Here is a 23329-nt window from a genome sequence, read left to right as displayed (position 1 = left end):
ATTATGTCAACAATGGTAATTACATATTTATAGAATTAGTGTCGCAGGTAAACATGGTTTTTTATATATTTTTCAAATGTCCATGCTTCGTAACGCGCTGAGGTTAGGCCTCTTTGCCATCTCTTTGGAGCCTGTTGCCTAAGAGATGCCACCTACCTTGGGTGGCACAAAAATGGTCTTGGAACAGTTTGTGGCCATGTACTTTACGTCGTTATGGTTGTTAGTTCAGAAATCAAAGGAATGCCTCCGATCAGTGCGTCAGAACGGAACGAAAACAAAAATGAAAACGAAAACTATATTTTTGAGCGGAACAAAAACGTAACTGATGCGTTATTTATTATTTTGTTTCGGAGGGAGACCAAAATATTTTTTATCGGTTTTCACTTCAATGGGAAAGTCGGCAGTCCGAAACAACCAACGTTGGGCAACGTCAGCGTTAGCACGTGTCGCAAGGGCCCACATAAATGCGTATCTCGGCAGGGATAGTGCGAGCGATAGCCGGTCCAGCGCTCCACTAATCTAAGCCTGCCGCTCGGTGCACTAGCAGAATGGCATGGTAGCAAAACCCAAGGCTTGCACGCAAGAGAGCTTTTTGTTTCATTTTCTACGGTTACAACGCTTTCTTACTTAAGTTTTATCGTTCGTCTATTATCGGGGGGGGACAGAGGTCTTGCATTTCGGCGTGTACGTTCTATGATGCGCTGCTTCTGACATCATGCTCAGTGCCTTGAGTAAAGGCACTGAGCAGGATCTCAGAATTCGTAATTCACTTATTGAGAAAAATAAATATGGTGTTTGTATCGGTACTTTGCTTCTACAATTTTTGCATGCGAACCAAAACCGGTAGAACCGTTACGAATCTCCTTTTTCTTTCTTTTTTTTTTTTCCGAAGCAGAACCGGAATGGAACATTTTTCAGTGGAAATAAACGAAAACCAGAACAAAAAACATTTAGTTCCGACACCCTGCCTCCAATGTCTTTTATTTACCTTCATTTTGTTGCCAAAAACTCCAGTGGGAATCATTCTACCCATTTTTCTGGCATTTAATGCTCAAAGTATAAAATTTTCACTCAGGTGATAAAATTCAGACCAGAAAGGAGTTGAAGCCTTTTGCTGAACGAAGGATTTTGGAGGTCCCAAGCACATTGCTATAAAGGCATTTGACTGTACATGTCTCGTCATACATTCCAGAGTAATCGTTTGTGCTTGTGTACAATCGAGAATGCACACTATTCGTGTCGCATGTGCACTCTGATTATACAGGCCTCATTCAATACAGAATTGGCAACAAATTTGCAGTAGTACAGTAGGGTACGTCTTGCGCCGAATGGTAATTTCATAACTGAGAATCCGGTAAAAGATGCAATAAGGATTGAAAACTGAGCAAGTTGGTGGGTATTTATCTTTCTGCAGCGCTCATGAAATGACAGAAAAAGAAGTACACAGGATACATGCTGTCCTGTGCACATTCTTGTCTGTTTTTTCCTGTTTCGCAAGCGCTGCACAAATGGCAAAATGAATGTTGACACCAGCAAAACGTAGAAGAATGACATGTGGCAGTACGAGGTCCGGATTTTGCGCTGAACTTCATACATGCTTTGGTTATCAATCTGCAGGATTTGTTTGGCTGACACGCCACCAGTAAGCAACAGTGTAAAGCTTTATTATGATGCTTCGAAGCCTGTTGCCTTATAGAAAGTGCGGAAAGTGGCAAATCCAATGGAAAGGAGTGTCTGACTCGAAATTTTTTGCATTTTTTTCTCGTGGCCTGTGGGGACTTCTGAAACAGGTAATTTGAGCCTGATAATCTTGATACTTGATATTTACATTGAATTAGATGACACTGACACTTGCCTAGGTCTTTCATGTGTAATGCATATTTTGTACTCGCAAGAAGTCTCTCCAGCCCTCCTAGCATGGCCTGCTAGTATGAAGCGAGGTGTAGCGTTATAACCATGAAACTCTGTGCCAAAACTCGTGCAAAAAAGGGGGAGAACAGTTGCATTCTGTCTTATGCTAAACCTGGCTTCATCGTGATATAAGGCAGAGTAACTGTTTGGCTAAATGTGTTGTAACGACGCGTGCAGGAAGTGCCCAACCCAAAGGGCTACACTGTAACCCACTGGCGGGACAGCCCCTACGCGCGTATGGTCTACAGCTACGTGCGCTGTGGGGGCTCGGGTGAAGCATACACGACTCTGGCCGAGCCACTGGCTGATCGGCTCTTCTTCGCTGGCGAGGTGGGTATCTCCAGTCACTTGTTTTCAACTAGTGCAATCACTTTCTTGTTTGTTGGTCAATTACTGTAGACATACGAGAAGCAATCACTTCTGGCGTCTGCAGCGCGCAAGAAACATTGCCTTCGAGATCGGCTTTTTACACACACTGGTCTGGAAAATCAGTTCTGCAGGAGCCCCCATGGTGGAGCAAAGTTCATGAAAAATAACACGAACATCCACCCAACATATCTCCTCGATACATCATCTAACCATAGATGCATGTCACGAGCGGAAGTAGAAGAAGAAAAAAGAGAAAAGAGAAGAAGGAAAGAGGAGGAAGCTGACGTGGCCTGGGAGGAGCGAGGCGGCAAATGGAAAAAACCCGCTAGAAGAAAAGAAGGAAGAAGTCCGCGGGGAGACTGGTCGAAGACAGCAACAACAAGGCGGTGAACCAATGGCGTCGATATCGAAGAATTGAGTAGGAGGAGGACACCAGTGGCCCTGCAGTAGTCGGGCTTGATCGTCCACGCCCCGCGGCTGTGCACCGTGGTCACCAGCAAAGGCTTGGTCCGAGGACAACGGCCCGGTCCTATGCTACGGGGATAACCTCACCGACGACATCGCTCAGACAAGCCAGGCCGATTATGTGGAAACAACCATCATCAGAGACGCCAGCATTCCATCGGCCCATGCGCAAGAAGCACATCGAAGCAGACATGTAAGCGCCACATCGCACGTGATTAGGACGTTTTAAGAAGGATACATCAAACTCAGTGTAACGATTCTTGCGGTTGTGTATAGGTTTGACGTGAACTTATCGGTGTGGTATATCATAAATGTGTTTTGTGTGTCTTTGTCCTAATTCATGTCTCGTGCAACGGTAACCGTGACAATGCATATCCTTTAAATTGCTCCATACGTATGAGACCTAATCATATTACATAGGGTCGTAAAAGCATACCGCCCTACAACTGTGACATTTTCGTATACAGCATAAACCCTTTAGCATAAGTCACCGGAGTCACGAATATCCGCACTATAAGTGGTACCGCACTATAACCAAAACCAAGCGTTGAAAGGTTAATGTCTGAGGCTTTGCAGTCTTCACATGAAGCAAACAAACTAAAACAAAAAAAAAACATAGAGAAAAGTAAGTCGCTGACAAAATTTTCAGACCTGCTCGATTATTTGAAATTCTCCCAGTGCCACTATCAACTCCGCAGAACTAATGTAGAATGGCAACCGAAATTTCTAACACCGTACAGTGTCTTGTTCCATTTCTCAGACTTATTCGTGTGCATGCGATGTCAAAAACATCGCGACCACGAACCAAGTTGCCACCATTGGAGTGTTGCCCGTGCCAGCCGTGCCCTCCCTTTGGTTGGTTGGTAACAACTTTAATGAGGTCCTGCAGAGATCTTGCCGACAGGGCCTTAGGTCTCCCACGTGGGGACGTCAAGTGTTGGGGTGGTTCCTCTGCTTTCCAAGTGTCGTACAGCCATTGCGACGGGTTCCATTGATTCGGCACCAAACAACTTTGGTCGCCGCCCGACGAGGCACACTGGTTTGGCCTAGCTGGCGGGGATGTCGGGTGGCATGCCATTGGGAGAAGCTCACCCTTGATATGTTTGTATCCGTACGTGATGACATAGAGATTGAGCATGCAATCGCGCGGGCAGGCTAAACTGACAGCAGCGCATGTGAAGCGGAGTTTGGTTTCTTGGGTGATCAGCCACGGCAACTACTGCAGACGCCTGTGTTTTTATAAGTTTCTGTGTGCGCGTACTGGCAGGAACAGCGGAAGCTCGTATGTAGACATGAAACCTTTTAAAAGCTCCAAAATAAATTTGCGGAGCACCACTTAAGGGGGGGACAAAAAAAAATCCACTTTTTGGAAGCCATGCGTTTCGGTAGCTGCAACGCCTAATCTATGCTGTATCAAAATGGTTTGGCTGCAAATGCACTAAAAGTGCCCAGGCAGAGAAAACAGGGCGAGAAGGGCGAGAAAACAGCTTTAAATCACGCAAAATCCCCGCAGTTAACGGAGCCATATGTTGTATTTACCGCCACCGAGCGCCGCAATCTTAGTATCGTTCAAAAGCTCAAAGTTTCGCCGTTCCACTTCTCATTTCGTCGGTCATCGCCATCTTGTAACAAACGCACAAACACAAAAGAAGCACAGGTCTGCTGGAGGTAGTCACACGGGCCCTCCGATGAAAGCGGGCCTCCGATTGGCTGCGTGCTGAAAGGCGTCTCCCCATTGGTTACTGCTGCGGCAGCGGGCAAGATGACAACCGCAGTTGTCTGCTTTGCAAACCGCGCCGGCGTCTTCACTTGACTCGCAGAATTTGGATTTCTGAGAGTGCCCAGGTTAGTGATGCATCGTCGCTCGTTTGAGAAAAAAATTTCGGACGAAGCACGCCTTCGGAATACGGAATCGTGAGCCTCCTATGGCGAGAAAAGTACGGCGATTAGCGGGAGAAGCGGAGGAGCACCCGACTGAACGTGCCGCGCTACCTTGCACCATGGATTACGTGCCGCGCTATCTTGCACCGTGTGACTCCAGCAGAAAAATCGACAAAAATACAGTCGACGGAAGACACGCCAACAGAGGCTCCTGCGTCTCGGCGTACAGCCACGCGAATCAGTAGCCGAGATGGCATCGTTAGAGGTGATGCAGGTCGAAGGTCACCATCGCCGGCAAAGATGGTGTACTCAGTTTCTGATGCGTCGTGCGACACGAACATGCTACCTCCGAGTGAGCCCCAACCGTCGACGAGCTACAGTGTGATAACCGAAGATTCACCGGACAAATAGTCGCCCGAACGGCGCACCATTCAGACGCGCCTCGAGCCACGTTACGTGCCAGAGGTGACAGCAGAAGCGCAAGCATGCAGTGTTCACGACTCCCTTCGCGCAGTGTCCACAACTGAACGGAAGTTCAATTTAATGGACTAGCCAGGCTATGAAATTTTCAAAGCCCACCAAACGAAGAGACAAAGATGCAAGAAAATGCCGGACAGCAAAAGATGCCAAAAATTACCGCCCTAATGCCGTCTAATAAACCTGCACTGCTTGCAAAACTTTGCAGCCCGTTTTCTCAATTGTTTTTTTTTTTTTTTTTTTTTTTTTCCTCTCGATCACCTCGCTCATGGAAAGCATAAGCATAGTACAACAATGGCTGGACTGATTTTGATCCAGTTTGTTTTGCTGTGATCCATAAACTGTGCTGCACATCAAGACAGCCTTGAAATGTTCATTTATCTTTCCATTATTTAATTATTTCAGAATAACTACATGGCTCTATGCACTGAAACACAAGTCACATGCATGTCATGTTGAGCAAAAAATTATGAGGGCACTAAAAAAAAAAATTCCAACACTGTCTTGGCGTAGATTAGACATTTGGGCAAACATACACAGTATTCCCAGTTCCACACCATGTTTCGTTACTGTGCCAGGCTTTCGACGAGCAAGGAACATGTAAATTTTTGTAAATTCTTATAAAACAAAAACTAATGAAGCTATCTAAATGAAATTTTAGATTTGCCTCACTATTGCAATGTACAATGTGCGTGCCAAATTTCAGCCCTTTCTGCCAAGAAACAAAAAAGTTATTTTTCATCCCCTCCTCCCCCCTTAACATAATTTTCATAAGTGCATAACTTATTGCGGCAAGGCTAGAGTGACAAAATTGCCCTCTCTGGTGCCCACAAGCTACTGACATTAGAGTTTAAAAAAAGTGTCATGGGAAATTTAGATTTAAATTATTAAACTGTGCAGTGCGTATTTAAAAGTGTCACAAATGTGAAATTGTCAGCAATTATAAGATTTATATGAAAGTAAAGTTCATGTTTATGTTGAGTGTATAAAAATGGTGTCTCTAAAGTTTTCGTCCTGGCTTAAGTTGTTATACTTTAATATATACCCCCTTTTGTCACTGATTTGATATCCCTTGGAAGTTGCAACGAAACTGTGTCTACAGGAGGATACCTTGCGACGTCTATGTTTATGCTTGCAGCACATCGTTTTGCATGCCATTTGCGCAGACATGAACGTTGATGGCGAAAAATGGCCAGAAAATAGATTATTTGAAAATCGCATTTTCAACTTCTATGACTCTTCCTTTACCTGATTAGAAATATCTTCCCTGTAAACCACATAGAAGTGCTCTAAAAAAAAAATTGTATCAGCCAAGGCTGAGAAAAAATTTCAAGGAAATAACGGGAAAAAACGGTGTTTTTCAAGCCACAATATCTCCGCACCGGCGCAACTGAGCGCCACCATCTTGGTCTCGTCAGACGCACGACCAGTTAGCGCATGCGCACCGACCAGTCAAATTCGAATTATCTGGCGTAGGCCAATTTTAGGATCTAAATAACGAAAGTTTGGGACCATAGAAATGCATGACCTGCCGATCGAGATTGAATTAACGGAACTCTACTGGTAGTAAATTATTTATAGGATGCACCAAAGTGTCACTCAGAAACTGGACAAAATTTTTTTTCCTTCCTGTGGTTTACCATTAGACTCAGCATAGAGTTGTGTCGAAACAGTGCTACCCAATGACGCATTGCTGCAAAACGAATATTTATTCTCTGACCCCTCCACCAGGGTACGAGCCGGATGTTTCCGCAGACCGTCAGCGGGGCTTATATGAGTGGACTGAGAGAAGCCTGGAACATCCTTCGCCGCCTGCCACTGGGCCTCGAGCCCGACCTGATGCTGGATGTTTGAGCCGGCCACCGAGCCAGCTGCCAAGCTGCCGGCTGGGTCTTCCACCTTTCAAGACGTCTGCGTCTGAGCCGAAGCAACCTGTTTTGTGCATCCGTGTGTGGAAACAATGTGCGGATTGCCAAGGCAATGGAGTGAACTTCCAAGAGGCTGCAGTGCTGCGTCCCCTTCGTTCGTTGTGTTTGGTCATTTCAGTTGAGCTTCAGTTGTGTGAGAGCTCACCAAGGAGCCAACCTACCTTTCACGGCTGTCATGATGGTGTATTGACCTGCTGAATTACTTTGCTGATCAAAGAGGCAAGTAAAGAGTACAAGCTGAAGATTTGAACCGAGACCAACAGAGACAGTGGCCCAGTTCTTCTTAAGTGCATGAGTTTTTTCAGCTTTCGGCTGTTACCTTTTACTTCCACCAACATGCACTTCCAGTTCCATTTTGGCTCGGCATCTGCTCTTGTATGTGCATTCCCACGAAAATGTGAAGGAAAATACTGCAGCGTGTGCTGCAGACAGCAAACAAGCCCCAACTCTGAAGACTGTGGCTTCCTACTTAGGGTGCTGTGGTTTGTTGATTTGTTTTTGAAGGAGAAGGGCTTTAGCAACGTGACGAAACACAATGACTTGACCAACCGGCGCTTGTGTGGGTGTTGTGGCTAGCAGGGTAGTCGTCACTGTGGCTTGTGTACAGGTCTGTAATTGAAAGGAAAGCATCACGAGACTTGGCATGTACGGGGCGGTCCCCATTCTGAGTGGTCTTCCTTTTGAACTTTTTGGCGACTAGACAGGTTGCGAGCGTTTATTAGTGCATTTGTTCTCGCAACCCCGTGATGGTAAACAATCTTAAAATTATGTTAGTAATGTCAGTGATTTCCATGTGCTGCGCAGTTGAAAGAGCAGCAGTTGTGTGGTGATTTTAGGAATTGTGTATTTGAGAATTGTACTCCGGCTAACCTAAAGGCCCTATAAGCCACTGGACACTGTACTGGACACTTGATTACTTTGCCAGTGTGTGTGTTACCAGGAGAGATTTAAACAGGAATGATGCAAAAGAAAGGCCAGCTGCAGCAAAATTTTGGACCACATAATAAGCCTAGTTTCAGATAGTGCAAGTACGAAGCAGCCTTCGTGCAAATTATGTTTGAAGTACGAGCGGATGCGTCGCGAGAAGCTCATTGAAATCTTTGTTATCGAAACTAAAGAAATTGCCGTCATTACCGGTTGTCAGAGATGACACGTGACCCGGAACACGCCATTCCCTAGCATGACCTCCGAGATTGGGCACCGCCCACGGCACGGTGAAAATGTCTTGGAGGCAACGTGCTGGTACTTACGTAATATACACTAACCACCAGGTGCATGCATTGTCTTAGGTTGCTGTTGAAAGGCTGCTAATAAATTTTTAAAAAAGGGAAGATTAACCAGCCCTGCTGTTTTGCCAAGGCTGGTTCAATAGTACTACTCATAATTGATTTATACAAAGTGAAATTTCGTTACAGTTAGCCATTACGGGCTGTTAATTTTAAAAAGAGCATAATTGCCAGCCCTGCACACTCGTTAGCAAAAGTGTACGGACCTCTGGCTCGCCGAAAAGACTGAATTTATTCGTAATTCAGACACACTAATGGGAATTGACGAGTATTGGAAAGTTCGCAGGGCCAAGTTTTAACAGCAGTCCTCGATTTCAAGTTACTACAATTGGTGGAGAAGAAAATTGGCTCTATCATGGAATCCCTGGTCTACATATCTTTTGCTCAGTGGAGTACATGTTTCTCATTTGTAAACAACTTTGCCAAAGTGAAACTTTGTTGCAGTTGGCCTTTAAAAATGCTTTAGTCATAAATTGCCCTCTGAGCCTTTTATGATCTTTGCTAAATGGAACTGAAAGCTGCACTCGTAATGCGACTGCCTGCTATCCATAACACTGCCAAAAGGCCATGCCTCTCTTTCGCTTACTTCTGGTGAGCAGAGCATCCACCAGATCAGGCTTTGTGGCCACGACGGTGGGCATTTCACACAGGTACGCCAAAGCAGCAGCAACAGTGTATTTCACAAGTGGAGAGAGCGAGAGTGTAAAACGAAGGCTGCAGTTTGCTAAAAGCGTAGCTTATGCTTCTTTCTCTCTCCCTTCCGTATGCTGCATGGAACAAAGTGGCCCTGGTCCGTTCTTTCCCATTCTTTCATTCCTCACGTCATCCATCTTTCTCACGTACCATTTTTTTTTTTTATAGGTACCACTAATGGCAGAGCTCGCACAGTGTTACTGTTTTGCCTTCATAGAATGCGTGAAGCAAGATTTTGTTCAAAAAGTAATTTTCATGGCGCGCAAATTGTGCATCGCTTTACATTCCCATGATGAATTATTTCTGGCACCGCTGTGCTTGCTGTGAACTGTGCACTTGTATTTTATATTTGGCAGTCGTTTCTTTATTAACCAGTGCAGTGCTGTAACGGATGTTCCTTGTTTTTGTCAGAGAATATCGCTTATTTCTGTTCGTATACATTGTGCCAAGTTGGCGCACGTTAGAGCTGTAGCATATAGTGACCTTCGAGCACGTTGCTAGCCATTCTTCCAAGCCTCCAGTAACTGTGCCAGGCTCGTGTAGGCTTCCATCTTTACAGGCACCTCAAGTCTGCTCTATGGAAGACACATTGCCCTATGACTGTGATAGGCCAGGACCTGCTGTGTGTAAAGTGGCACTGTCATTGAACTTTACGGAGCCTGTCCGAGTTAGTTGACCCCCTGTTCTTACAAATGTGGCTTGGCTCGAACCTTTTTATTGGCTTCGTTAAGCAGAGCACAGCACAGCCCTGACAACTAAAGTAGTCGCAGCGTTCTTTGGATATTGCTGCAAACAAGAATTGTGTAGGAAACGCCCTTCCAGTCCAGTGCTTTAGTGAGTTGATGTCTAAAAGAGACCGTGGTTGTAACGTTAATTGTAGCTTGTGTTTCTACGAGAAACACTATTAAAGAGTACCAACTACTTAGTCACGGGGTGACGCTGCCCTCTGTTCGGTGGAGTTGAACACGAGGCAGTAGAGGCACATTTGTAAACACAAGCTTGTATGAACCTAATGCTGCGTCACCAAGGGATTTTCATGGCCAGTCACTTGGTTCTGTGTGGCAGTGGTGGTGTTTGACTGGAACAAGAGACCTCGTGCGATGTTCAGTAGCCACTCAAATGTTTGCCATTTGGAAGGAAGGGATTGCCCTGCAGAAAGCTATTAATCTGTCACCCATGTTCTCTTTTATGTGCAGAATGCACGTTTATAATGTCCTGTACTTGTTTTAGGTTCTCTTCTGGTGGCTCTCGTTCCCAGATTAGTGTTCAGATTTTATGCAACCCTTTCTGTTCCATTCACCTGAGCGTGCTGTGCACGTCGATCCCCCTGCGCAGATGATGACTGCCGTGTTCTCACTCTCTCTCTCTCTTTCTGCATTACAATGAGCCATGTTTCTGTTAAACTTTTCCCAGGACTTTACTTCCCTGGTATAACATGGGAAGGCCTACACAAGGCAAACTCTACACTTACTTCCTTCAAGTTCGATCCTCATTTCACATTTTGTGCTTGTTGTTATTCATTCTGATGCGAAAAAACAAAAACACTGTACAAACAGCAAGAAATACTCCGCCTGTAGATTATGTGTGGCCAGTCAGCCCTGTAAATAGAGCCTGCATGTGAGCATGTTGCTTGCACATTTATACAATTCCTATGAAATGTAGAGCTGTGAATATTTGTGGTGCAAGTGCATATTTGTATACACGTGCAGACTGTAGAGGGAAAAAAAGGATGTCTGGCTTCTCCTATTGGTAGTGTTGCATCTTGTTTAGTGAATGAAACTTGTCAGCTGAAGCATATGCGGAGGGCCGCATTAACCTTACCTAGGCAAAGTATGTCACCCAGTGGGAACCCATTGGAACATTTCAAAAGTTTCCCAGGTGTAGCATGCAAGCTGTCATGTATGTCAAAGGGTCACATGTGCCCTTTGGGCATAAAGAAACTTAAACCCATAAGGAAACTTAAGACGTCCAGGTGAAGTATGTCAGTTGAGGGGTACCCATGGAGCCGCATAGACTACCTTGGCAACACGTTAGCTGATGGGAATACATAAAGCCACTTAACTTAGGCACCATCCAGCACTGTGTGAAAATGTTATGTAAAAGCAGGAAGGCATGCATTCAGCTTAAATGGGACATATTGCAGGAGGGGAACTGCAGGCTTGTGGTTTTGGAACACCTAAGATGAACTTCCATAGCTTTTACAGCCTGTTGCATTTTTCTATTCTTGAATTTTCAACTTGCTTTCATAAGGCATAACGGGATTGGAAGTGGCAGCTAACATTTTGAGATGACTGAAAATGTCGGGCATACTTCTGGAGAAAGGTGCTGTCCTTCGAGTGGTTGTTCGAATCGCGAGCGCTTTCGTTAATTTTTGTTGAATGTTTCTCGTGCTGGGCCACATACCTTATATGAATTTGCAGAAGATGCCTTCACTCAAAAGATCCAGTCATCCTGTGGGAGACGATTGGCACGTTATTCCTGCATTATGTCTTTCTCTGTACAGCACTAATGTTACCTAAAGCAAGATGTTGTGCATCAGTATGTGTTTTTTTCCTGCACACGATGTGCTTTTGCATCATATTGAGTGTCTCTCCTTAACATGCATGTTGGATCTGTTCACATTGTAAAAGCAAGAATAGGGTGAAGTGATCCTGTCCATTGCACTTGTACATTGCATCTTCTGAACACATTACACATTGCTTTGACCTCATTTACCTTATACATACTTAGCTGTAAGAAAGCATTGACTCTGCCATGTTAAAAATGGATCAAAGTTGGGAGTTGCCCTTATGTAAACTACTACCCCACCATTTTTGGGTAAATATTTAAGATTTGCTCCTGTAAAGTGAATACTATCGACGTCGATGTTGATGCCGAGGAAGAATGTGCTGTGTCGGCACCAGAATGGTTGCTCCACATGTGCTGTTTTCGTGTTTGCTTCGTGGCAGTGTAAATGCATTTAATTTCATTGCTTTTTGAAACGTGTTGTGCTGTTGTAATTTTATGCTGCTGTAATCAGGGCTGACTGCATGAACAGCCTTGACTTGTGCAAGCGATGTTTGTGGTATGTGCGACCACCACTTTTCATTTCAAGCCTATTGTTAGCTCTACCACCTGCCATACAAGAGAATGTCACTGTGAGGCTGCCTAAGTTTTGTGATTTCTTCCCCCATCGTGATAAACACAGTGATGCCTTCGTTGCATTGTAAATAAACGTTCGCTGGGCCACCAAACACTGCTTCCCTCCCGTCTCTTTGTCGAAGCACGCAAAAAAAAAAAAAAAATATGCGAGGTGCTCTCGAATCAAAACGAGGGCTACACAAATGCCGGCAAGAAGTCGTTAGATAGTATATCTTGGGGACAAAAGGAGGTTTAAGCTTGAAAACTGTCCAATGGACTTGCCAACTTGTGCTAGGTGACGCTACGGACGCTGCTGAGCAGCACCGCTCGCGGGAGCAAATCAAAATATCGCCAGGGAGCGCGGTCGCATGGCGTGTTGTGTACGGGGGTACAGGCTGCAAGATTGTGTCTCCCTTGCATTTGTCCGCACAAGCCTGCCATTCAGTGCCAGAACAGTCGAAAACGCGGAGGGCCGACACCCGCTCGTGAGGTTCTACATATTTCCGGGCAGGTAGTGCAAGAAAGAGGAGACCCGTGCACCACTGCTGTCGTTGACAAAGTAGAGTAAGTCGTGCTCGTTCGCTTTCGCATGCAAAATATGTATCCGTGTCGCGCAGTCAGTAGAGGGAGCTCTCGCATGTAACTGGGGTCCATTATGAATGGGGACACTGAGACTTGTAGTCTGCACTGGGTGCCACCGCTGGGCGTCGGCAGGAGCGGCAGCTTCGCGCAGATGCAGGGAGTGGTGTGATGTGATGCTATATCGCTGCATTTTAAAAACGAAGGAAGAGGCAACGGTATCGTCAGACTAAAGAAAGCGGGAAGAAACTTGCGTGGATGGCCGCCAAGTATAAAAGAAGGTCCGGGATCGACCCACGTTCACTTTCTTTTATTGTTGACGCACTAACACGGAAAATGCATGGAAATGTTTATTCGTTTATTTCATTTCTTATTATTGGGGCCAAAGTGTTTCACAAACATCCGCCGCGGATCGGGCCGATATTGCACTACCTCCGGGATCGGCCCACATTTTTGCCCACGGACACGACAAATGCTTTGGGAGGTAGAGGTTCGCTGTAAAAATCCCGTGGATGTTCCGAGAAGATCCGAACGTCCTAGCGTTTTATGGGATTTGCTGAGGACATCCACAGCACCATGCCCGCGATGAATTTTCGACAAAACCCAAGATATTTTTGTGGGGGTGGGGGGCTGTTGCAAAAAGGTAATTTACTCATACGGCTCAAATCAGCTTTCTCTCTCTAGTGTCGCCCCTTTCAATGGGGCGACGCGTAATGGGCAATGTCTGGCGACATGATCACTGCGTAACTTTTTAATTGCGACTGCAGTTACCAGGCTGTCATACGTTACTCTGCCTCTTGAGAAACTGAACCTGAACGGTTTGGTAATAATATTGTTATAGTATAATTTAGGGCGCTCTGAGGCTTACCATAGGATTTCGAGGTCGATGACCTTATTTAACGCAACATAATCGGAAATATAAATGTAAGTGCACCTCTAGTAGTATTGATTGATTGTGATGTATCAAAATTTGTTAATTTTTTTTTGCTATAGCAATTATATGGACACTCGAGGCGAGTACTGCCGTCGCCGTGAGGTTCCGTATAAAGTCCACGGGCGATAAATTCGCCGCAGGTGAAGCCCGGTTCGCGCATTTACAATTGCTAGTAGGTACAGCGTTTGACCGCTGGCGCCACGCTGCGCCGCTCGCACGTACCGCGTTTCTAGGTGGTTCCGTTCACCGAGGGCGCTCGAACGCAATGATATGGTTTGCACGAATGCAACCGATGGAAGCGTGGCTGTATAACTGAGTGGTTACGGCGCTCGCTTCGGGATCTTGCGTACGCGGGTTCGAGACCCGCTCTAGCGGGTCTTTTCCTTATATCACGCTTTTCCTTTTTTTTTTCTCTCACTGTTTGCCAGCGCGGTCGCTTGAACCCCGGCGCCACGGCGGCAGCCGTGGTGCCGGGCGCCGACGCGAAGCGGCGGTCGTTGGGGTGTTGCTACGCTGCGCTCCGCAACACCCCAAATAATAAAATACAGCTCCAGTCAGGTAGACTGCTCCCTCCCTGATAGTGAGATTATATTTGGATCATCAAAACAGTGATGCGTTTATAATACCACCGATCCCAACAGCAGGCTAGTCACCACCAGCCCAACGTTTTCTCCGTCAACGCCTCCTCCGTTCCAACGGCGGCGGCTACAAACATGGTACGCGCGAGCGGCGCAGCGTGGCGCCAGCGGTCAAACGCTGTACCTACTAGCAAATGTAGTGTTGCGCCCGGTTCACATGGTGCGACATTGCATGCACTGCGTTTTCCGCAGCTACGATTTGCGCAAATGCGAACTTCGCATTGCTCCATGTACCGAGCGCGGCAGCTGCGATTTTCGCATTTGCGAGCACCTAGCGGAGGACTGAATTATTATTGGCGTCAGTTCGCTCCGGTGAAAGCACAGTGAAACAACTTAGAAAATATTTTCGTGACAGTTTGGGTTCGACTGCGTTACTTTATCAAAGCAAGGCAGATATTTAAGAGGCGTCCTTATTCCTGCAACTGCTGCTAAAAAGTGGACTGAATGCCAAAAATTAAGCCGGCAGGCCACAATGACGTGTCTGCGATCCACATTGTGATTGGTTCCCCGTACTTGCCGCATGTGCGTTTTCGCAGAGAAGTTCAGGCACTCCGAACATCGAAAAATCACACGCACGAAGGGTCGGATGGCCCATTTGCCGCAGCTGCGAATTCGCAAGTGCGAAAACGCAGTCAAACTCGCACCATGTGAAACGGGCTTGAGCCGGCAATCGCGGCTCGCGCGCACAAGGGCGGGAGGGAAGCGCAGTCTTCCAGTCGCGCACGATGCTCCGGAGGGAGGGTAGGTAGGTGGAGGGGCCGCGCTAGAGCCGCGCTTAACTGCGGCCGTGCGCTCCCGCCGGGCCGGAAGGCTTCGTGGGGAGGGCGCGAACGTCTGCCCGCGCGGCTGTATCTTGAAAGCCATCTGCGGCGGGGGCAGAGTCCGCCCTCCCTGTGTTTTCGCGGCTAAGATCGCGTTGATGCGAGCGCCGGCACGAAGCTCAATTCGCTCGCTGCTGTTGCTGCGCTGACTCACTCCAGCGTTTCGACAGCGAGTTTCCGCGGTCATCGAGTGAGATGCGTTCATGTTTGCTTGTGCGCGCGTGACACCATGCTTGTTAATCTAGTTAGTACGCCTATGTTTAAAAGTTTATGCAGGCGATAAAGCTACTATCCTTACTTCGTATAGATGCCCACTAATTTGCTATTGACCCTTTTCGCGGAGCAGTTTGTTTTAGAGAAACGAGATGGCGCTCACGGCGGCGCGCCATACCTCTCCTCAGCGACCGCGCACGAATACGAAACCTTTACCGCTTCTACCTTGCTTCTGTACGACCAGCTGTCGGAAATGCAACTGAGTCTTCGCTAACACACTGTGCTCCAGTCATGCTAGATTGAATCATGTGGATTGTAGACGTGTGCCTTAGTTGGCTGCAAAAATAATGACTGGCATGTTAAGGAATAGAATGAATCTGTGTGGCCAAGTTCGCGGACCGCTGCTGCAACTGTCCGAACGTGTTACCGGCACTTCGTGATGTACGGCACTTCGTGATGTACGGTTTTCCTCGAGGATACATACATTTGCTCATCCGCCAGCCTTGTATCGCTAACCTTCAAAGAAAGGGCTTCATCCCCAGAACGTCGGCAAGAGTGAGTACCACTCGTTAAACAATGACAAAGGGAGTAGCGCCGCTTCCTGTCATAGTAAGTTTCGCGCACGTTATCTATACATGTCTGTCCCAAATGGCAGGAAAACTTACGCCCACTCTCCCGTTTTGGAAGTAGCAACGCGACGATGCGAAACGGCGCAAATATCAAGTGTGCAGCAAGCGTTTGCGCACGCCGGATGGTAAACAAAAAAAGCCTTTTGCCCTCGCCTTGTCGGTTGCGGCAACTTAAGGCGCAGCAGCATGCCATCACAACGAAGTTCTTGTCCCTAACACGTTTGATCCGTTTGTGCGTACAGCACTTTCGTCGCACAGGCCCGAGAATGGCAGTCGGAGCGCTCTGGAAAGAAAAAAATATACAAAAGCGCAACGCGTGCTTCCACGTGACACGGATTGGCCAATGGCGGAGCGGAGGAGGCTGGGGCGACAGGCGGCAAAGCGTCGCTTACCCCCATTTCCTCGACAAGGGGAGGACTGGTGAGTCTTACTTTTATTGCGATAGCAAATACATGGACACTCAAAGAGGATTTCTGCCATCGCCGTCGCCGTGAGGTTTCGTATGACGTCAACGGTGATGAAATCGTCGCCGCGCGCCGGACGCTGTATGTGCGAATGAAAGGGCAAGAGGGACGCGCGCTTTCACGGGGAGCGAACGCACGGCGGTGAACAAACGCGCGTTCTGCGCCGTTCTCCCTGAAGGGCTGCAGAATTAAGCGTCTCTTTCCTCTTTTAAAGTAACCATTTATATAGAGCAAACGCGACTTCTTCCGTCGCGCGAAAGGCCGTGGGGGGACGGGAGGGAGGGCAGGCGACGTTTAGCTGCGGCACCAAATGCGTATTTATATAAAAAAAACACCGCATATCCACGGGGTGAATGATGATGAGTGGGCGAAGCTCCGGAGGATTTCATCGGTAAACCGTGAATCTTCCGTGTAATTCGCCCAGTCTCGCCGCACTAAATCGAACGATTGACTTCCACCAATGACACGCGCCATATGTGACGTCATTCCTATTTTATAACAGCGCCCTTCATTATAATTGCACGGTTGCACCATCTCCCGCTTAAGGGGACGCTAGCACAAACGCGTTAGAAACGTGCAGTACTCTCTAGTAAGGGGGAGAGGCCACAGCGTCTTACGCAGCCGTTTACACATTGCCGGAACGTGCACCGCGTTGTGATGCACGTTCACGCGGTGAACGTGCATCACATGACTGCTGAGAGAGTATAACCCCCGTATTCATAAACGCTCCTCGCTTTGAACTTGACTTGCCACCGCCTTCAACGCGTTTCGAACGCGCTGCCCAAGGCGGTGGCAAGTCAAGTTCAAGTCGAGGAGCGTTTATGAATACGGGGGTAAGGCGGAGAGGCCACAGCGTCTTACACCAGCTTCTTACACGGGCCGTAACGCGCGCTAGCACAAACGCTTTAGAAACGCGCAGTCTTTCGTTAATCTTGGGTATTTATAGTCATCGTGGTGCGTGTGTCCATGTGCGCTTCGTGGCGTAGTGGATTCTGCTCCCGGTCACTGACGCGTGCGGACGCAGGATGGCTGGCTCCGAGCGAGCTGCGACAGCGGTCGTCAACGGCCGTGGTAGCCCGTCGTTTTCCATGCCCAAGGACTACAGGATTATTTTGCCCAACGTTTCATCAGGTGAAGCTATGAAGCGTGCAGTCATGCTGCACTGCGACATCTCAGGTCGTCCATATCGCATCGAAGACTTTCGAAAGCCCTTACAAGACGCCGGCGTCATCAAGGACGTTGCTGTAATAGGTGCCTACCAGATGTCCCACGTCTGGCTCGTTAACCTGCGGACGGATGAAGCGAAAAAGAAGCTTATAGAAGCAGGAAGGTTGGTTGTCAAGGATCGTCTTTGCATCGTCATCGACCCCAACAGGCAAGAGGTGCGTCTGAAGTTGCATTGGGTGGCTTTGGATGTCACGAGCGATAACATTCGGAGGGCATTCAGTGAATACGGCGAAGTGAAGGAAGTGACCAATGACAGGTGGAAAGCGGAGGGCTTCGATTGTGCTGACTCTCTGACAAAGTTTGTGCGATTGTTTTTGAATGAGGGTATCGCACTGGACAACATACCGCACCAGATGCGCCTGGGCAGCGGTACAGTGCTCATTGTGGCGCCAGGACGAGCCCCTCTTTGCCTTCGTTGCAAGCACACGGGTCATATACGGCGTGATTGCAGGGTACCGAAGTGCCCCGAATGTCATGCGTTTGGCCATGGACAGGAGGCATGTACTCGCAGCTACGCCAAAGCCGTGGGCAGATCTACGGTTGTAGACCAAAGCGAGCTTGTCATGGACGAGGAAGAGGCAGAGCAAGCTGCGGCACCTGCGACAGCCGACAAGAGCGGAACCGATCAGGGAGCTGACAAGGAAGTCCGCGTCTCGGGGCTGCAGACGCCGGCCATGACGGTGTCCAGCGTCGGTGAGCACCAAGAGACTGCTGCAACGAACGCGGTTGGCGTTGGTCCGGTGCTCCAGGATGAGGGCTCCACGGGAGAGTCCTCGGACGCGACCAGCGTCTCTCAAACGCAGCAGGCAGCAAGCATAAAGCCAGCGGTCGACGAAAGTGCTGTGGGAAATATGGACGCGGAGACAACCCCGGCAAAGCGTCGCCATGACGACGTGAGTGCGGTGTCGCAGGAGCAGCGTCTGAGACAGGTCGAAGCTTCGCTGGAAGCGAATGGGGTGACGAAGAAACCTCGCAGCGCCGTTCGGACGCGCGCGTCGTCCCTGACAAGGGGCGGCAAGGAGGTGAACTCTACTAGCTATGGCGACTGCACAAAGCGTCGAGATGGGAAATGAGGGCGTCTTGCCGGCGGTCTCGTCCGGCAGGAAAATTGTGTCGTTGGAAAGGTCCCTGCGCGTAGGAACAATTAATGTACGAGGATTAGCGACTAAAAGAAGCCAAAATCAGTTGTATCGTATTGCGATGGAACAAGAATTGGACATAATCGCAGTGCAGGAAACTAAGTTCAAGGCGAGGACCAGACCGACGGCATGTTACGCCCGTTCTCGGCGCATTATAGTGTGTGCGTCAGTCATGCGGTGGGGACGTCAGGAGGGTGTGTATTATTGGTGCGTAGTTGCTTAGGTATTGTTATACAGTCTGTTATAAGCTGTCCATCGGGCCGCTTTGTAGTTTGTGACTGTTTTTGCCGGCAATGAATGGCGCGTGTTTTGTTTGTATGCTCCAACTGACGTTGCACAGCGTCTAGATTATTTCGGCCGCATTAGTGAGTATTGTAACACTGATCGTATACTGATCCTTCTCGGCGATTTTAATTGTGTATGCTCAGCACGAGACAAAACGAGTACTACGCCGCACCGTGAGACTAGCACGATAAAGTTAATGGATATCATCAACGATTTCGCTCTGGAAGATGTGGGAGAATGTATTACCAGTGGGCATAATGTCCAATTCACGCATTTTCAAGGTTCTAGTCACGCACGCTTAGATCGTGCATATGTGTCGCTGGATATTGTGCCTCTGTGTAAGGATTATTGCGTAACACCCCTCTCCTTCAATGACTATTGCCTCGTGATGTTTAGCATTTGCAGCAAAAAAGAAAGAAAGGGAAAATTTAACTGGGATTCATGGAAAATTAATAATAAACTACTTGATGACGATGTTTTCAGAACTTTAGTACATGAGGGCATACAAGAACTGTACCGTGACAGTAATTCAGAAGCTGGGCCGAAATGGGAAATATTTAAGCAAAAAATTAAAATGAAAGCTGTAGAAAGAAGCAGCATACTTAAACATGAAGAACGTATTCACGAGAGACTGTTACGTTCAAACTTGCAAACTCTTGTCAAAGAAGAGTGTCTAACGCCTGGAACCTTTAAGGGTGCAAGAAAAATTGTGCGGTGAAAGAAAAATTGGAGTTGTTGGACATGGAAAGATTTCGGGGTGCAATTATAAGAGCGAGAGCAGAGAAAACGGTAATGGCCGAAAGGCCTACAAAGCGCGCACTAGGGACGGAAAAAAGTTACGCGCAACGTAATATAATTGCAGAAATAACATACAATGGTGCCTTGACAAGTGCTAAAGACGAGATTGAGAAAGCCTTTTACGAGTATTACAGTGCTCTGTTTTCTTTAGGTACGGTAGATATCGACCACTTCAAAAGTGAATTTTTGGCGTTCATGCCACAATTAGATGACGAAACAAAGGATAGATTGCAACTTTCAATCTCGGTAGGAGAGGTAGAGAAAGCAATCGAAGACCGAAATCCCGGGAAGTCCCCTGGCCCTGACGGGCTAAGTGCGGCTTTGTATAAGACCTTCACGCGAGAAATATCTCCGATATTGGGGCGCTTATTCAATGAGGCCTTTGAGTTTAAATCTCTGCCTCCTTCATTTCTCACTTCCCATACCATTTTTATTCCGAAAACGAACGATTCTATCAAACTTCGGCAGGTATCAGCCTATCGTCCTATCAGTCTGACAAATGTTGATTACAAAATTTTTATGAAAATAGTGGCTAGAAGGTTGCAAAGCGTAATAAAAGAAATAGTGGGCCCGCATCAAACATGTGGAATAAAGGGCAGAAGCATCTTTACCAACATTCACAAAGCGAGGTGTGTATTAGAGTGTTGTGACGTCATGAAGGGTGCAGTTGCGATGCTCCAGATTGATTTTGAGAAGGCCTTTGACTGCGTGCCACATGACTTACTTATAACTGTCTTAGAACATGCAAATGTTGGCACAGTAATAACTGAAGCTGTTCGTATGGCGTACAGTGGTTGTAGTACTAGGCTCATTGTTAACAAAGTTGGAAATCTCATCCAAGTGCGTCGCTCAGTTCGCCAAGGTTGTCCTATTTTCCTTCTCCTTTTTTGCATGTTTATTGAAAGCTTTTGCCTAAGTATTATAAACCGCAGTGCAATTAGTGGCTTCAGGCTACATGCATCTGAAGTACGCGTTCTGGCCTATGCAGACGATATAGGTGTTTTTTGTTCAAATCTCGAAAGTATAGCGGAGGTTATTACCATTGTAAAACGTTTTTGTCAGGTAAGCGGCAGTGCAGTCAATTGGGGAAAATGTATTGGTTTTTGGCATGGCGATTGGGATCTCACGCCACAGTTTTTCCTAAATGTGCAATGGGTAACAACCCCGGTGAAGTATTTAGGCGTACCCTTAGAAAATTACACCGACAGTGATCCCTATTGGAGGAGACAGACAGAAGAAATCCGAGAAAAAGCCGCGAAATGGAAGGGCAGAGATTTATCAATCTTTGCTCGTGCAACGGTTTGCAATTTGTTTTTCATTAGTAAATTGTGGTATGTGTTACAAGTGCTCTACTGCTCTCGAGTGAATGTGCAGAGACTTCATCGAGTTTTTGCCGTGTTTATATGGGAATCGACATGGGAACGAACAAGTCGGACGAACCTTTTTCGGCGTGTTCGTGATGGGGGCTTAAGCTTATCGCATTTATTTCTGAGACAGCTTGTAAATCGTTTTTTGTACCTTCGAGATGTTCATGATCCTTTCCTGCGCACAGTTTGCCAAGTACGACTGGTCAGTGCATTGCCCAACTTTGTCATCTCTTCCAATAAAATGGAAGGTCGACTACAGGGTTACCTTAAAGAGGTTGTTGAGTCGTGCCGCTTCCTGGAGGCCCGTTTCTCGATTGAATATTTAAGCGCAGTGTCTCGTAAAAAATTGTATAATGGTTTATGTGATATTGTTCTCCCAATTCCATTGTACCGGACTCATTTCTCGGGCGGAAAGTGGCGCAAGGTGCTGAAACGTGTAAAAAGCATGCCTGTGCGTCCTGGGATGAAAACCTTCTTCTTTAAATTACATGCAGGCGTTTTGCCAGTTAAGACTTGGCTTTCTGATAATGGATTCTTCGTTCCGTGGGGTGACCACTGTTTCTTGTGCCGGAAACCTGAAACGATTGAACACGTGTTCCTGGAATGCTGGGATGGCGTGTTCTTCTGGGATGTCCTGCAAAGGACCTTAAAGAAGGATTTCCCTTTGGATGCACAGGGAATAAGGTACCTAATGGTTGATAACGAGGATGGTTTTCCATATGATATTACTATGTTAATGGCTCTGCATAGTATTTGGACGTCACGCATGGCTGTTCGCCATGCAGACGTTGGTGCTTGCCCTGCAATAGAGTACTTTCGCGAGTCTCTCATTTCATTTCTCGAAATGGAAAAAGCGAAAAAGTGTGTACCCGATTGGGTGCCCCGTATGGAAGGCTTGTTACACATGAAACAGTTCTAAAATTATGAATTTGTCACTACGTGGTTGACTGTTATACCAATGCAATAAAAAAAAAAAAAAGCTTCGTGGCGTAGTGGTTAGCGCACCGCGTTCGGAAGCGAGGGGTCCCTGGTTCGATTCCGCGCTACGGACACAACTTTCGGAATTTTTTTTTATTGCGATAGCAATTATATGGACACTCAAAAGCAGATTTCTGCCGTCGGCGTCGCCGTCGCCGTGAGGTTCCGTATGACGTCAATGGAGATGAAATCGTCGCCGCGCGATATGATGATAAGTGGTTCTTGAGGGAAAGGGAAAGGTTGGCGCTATCTTCTGCAGCCCTTGAGGGAGCACGGCTCAGCGCCAACCTCGCCGCGCGCCGCCGAACGCTGTATGTGCGAGTGAACGGGTGCGAGGGGCTCGCGCTTTCACGGGGAGTGAACGCACGGCGGAGAACAACGCGAGGCGTCTCTTTCCTCCTTTACAATCACCATATATGTAGAGCAAACGCGCCTTCTTCCGACGCGCGAGAGGCCGTGGGGGAGGGGGAGGGAAGGGAGGCGACGTTTAGCTGCGGCACCAAGTGCCTATTTATATCAGAGGCTCCGGCAACAGTCACCAACGCCGCACGCATTTTGAGCGAACGCGGGCAAAACGCCGACGGCGTCGACAACAGTTCTGCGCGGTGCCGGTGCTGCTGCATGTCCAAGTTTATACAGCTGATAAAGCTAAGGGATTCGGAAAGGGGTGATGGTCCCTAGTTTGACTTTCGGCAACGCGGTCCTGTGCATGAGATCAGAGGTTCGAGCAAGGTTGGAAGTTAAGCAGCGAGGGGTAGGTAGGTAGACTGGCTCTTGGAGCACACGGAAATACAACAAACCAGGGGGTACAGGGTGACATGGGATGGACGTCATTCGAGGGCAGGGAAGCCAGCAGCAAGATAGAATTTGAGGAGCGATTGAGAGAAATGGCAGAAAAGCGGTGGGCAAGGAGAGTTTTCAGTTATTTGTACATGAGGAATGTTGACACAAAATGGAGGAAGCGGACCAGAAAATTGTCAATCAAATATTTGGACTGCAGGAGGGGTGCAAACCAGGAAACAACGGTTAAGAAAGAGGTTAAAGAAACAGAGAGGAGTCTGTGGAAAACAAGGATGCAGACGAAATCAGCACTGGGAACATACAGAACTTTCAAGCAAGAAATTGCC

The 23329-nt window shown here is 47.4% G+C and overlaps 2 protein-coding genes across 2 annotated transcripts in view; both read left to right on the top strand.

Moving 5' to 3' along the window:
• LOC119450707 (lysine-specific histone demethylase 1B-like) overlaps positions 1-12241 on the top strand; it is a 66944-nt gene extending 54703 nt beyond the window's left edge. The window contains exons 17-18 of the mRNA XM_049666153.1: positions 2089-2241; positions 6835-12241. Coding sequence (XP_049522110.1) covers positions 2089-2241; positions 6835-6957 — 276 coding nt within the window. The 3' untranslated portion in view covers positions 6958-12241. The remainder of the gene's footprint in view (positions 1-2088; positions 2242-6834) is intronic.
• A 5192-nt stretch (positions 12242-17433) lies between these two features.
• Positions 17434-18708, top strand: LOC125945033 (uncharacterized). The gene has a single exon (XM_049666586.1). It carries the CDS (start codon positions 17434-17436, stop codon positions 18706-18708), a length of 1275 nt encoding a protein of 424 aa, XP_049522543.1.
• Positions 18709-23329: the final 4621 nt, after the last annotated feature.

The sequence above is a fragment of the Dermacentor silvarum genome, chromosome 4 (assembly GCF_013339745.2).
Source record: "Dermacentor silvarum isolate Dsil-2018 chromosome 4, BIME_Dsil_1.4, whole genome shotgun sequence".
Lineage (NCBI taxonomy): Eukaryota > Metazoa > Arthropoda > Arachnida > Ixodida > Ixodidae > Dermacentor > Dermacentor silvarum.
The sequence above is the reverse complement of the archived record's forward strand: the minus strand, read 5'-3'. Positions and strand labels throughout refer to the sequence as shown.

Coding starts and splice junctions, on each gene's coding strand:
- LOC125945033 (XM_049666586.1), top strand. CDS start 17,434: ATGGCTGGCTCCGAGCGAGCTGCGACAGCGGTCGTCAACGGCCGTGGT.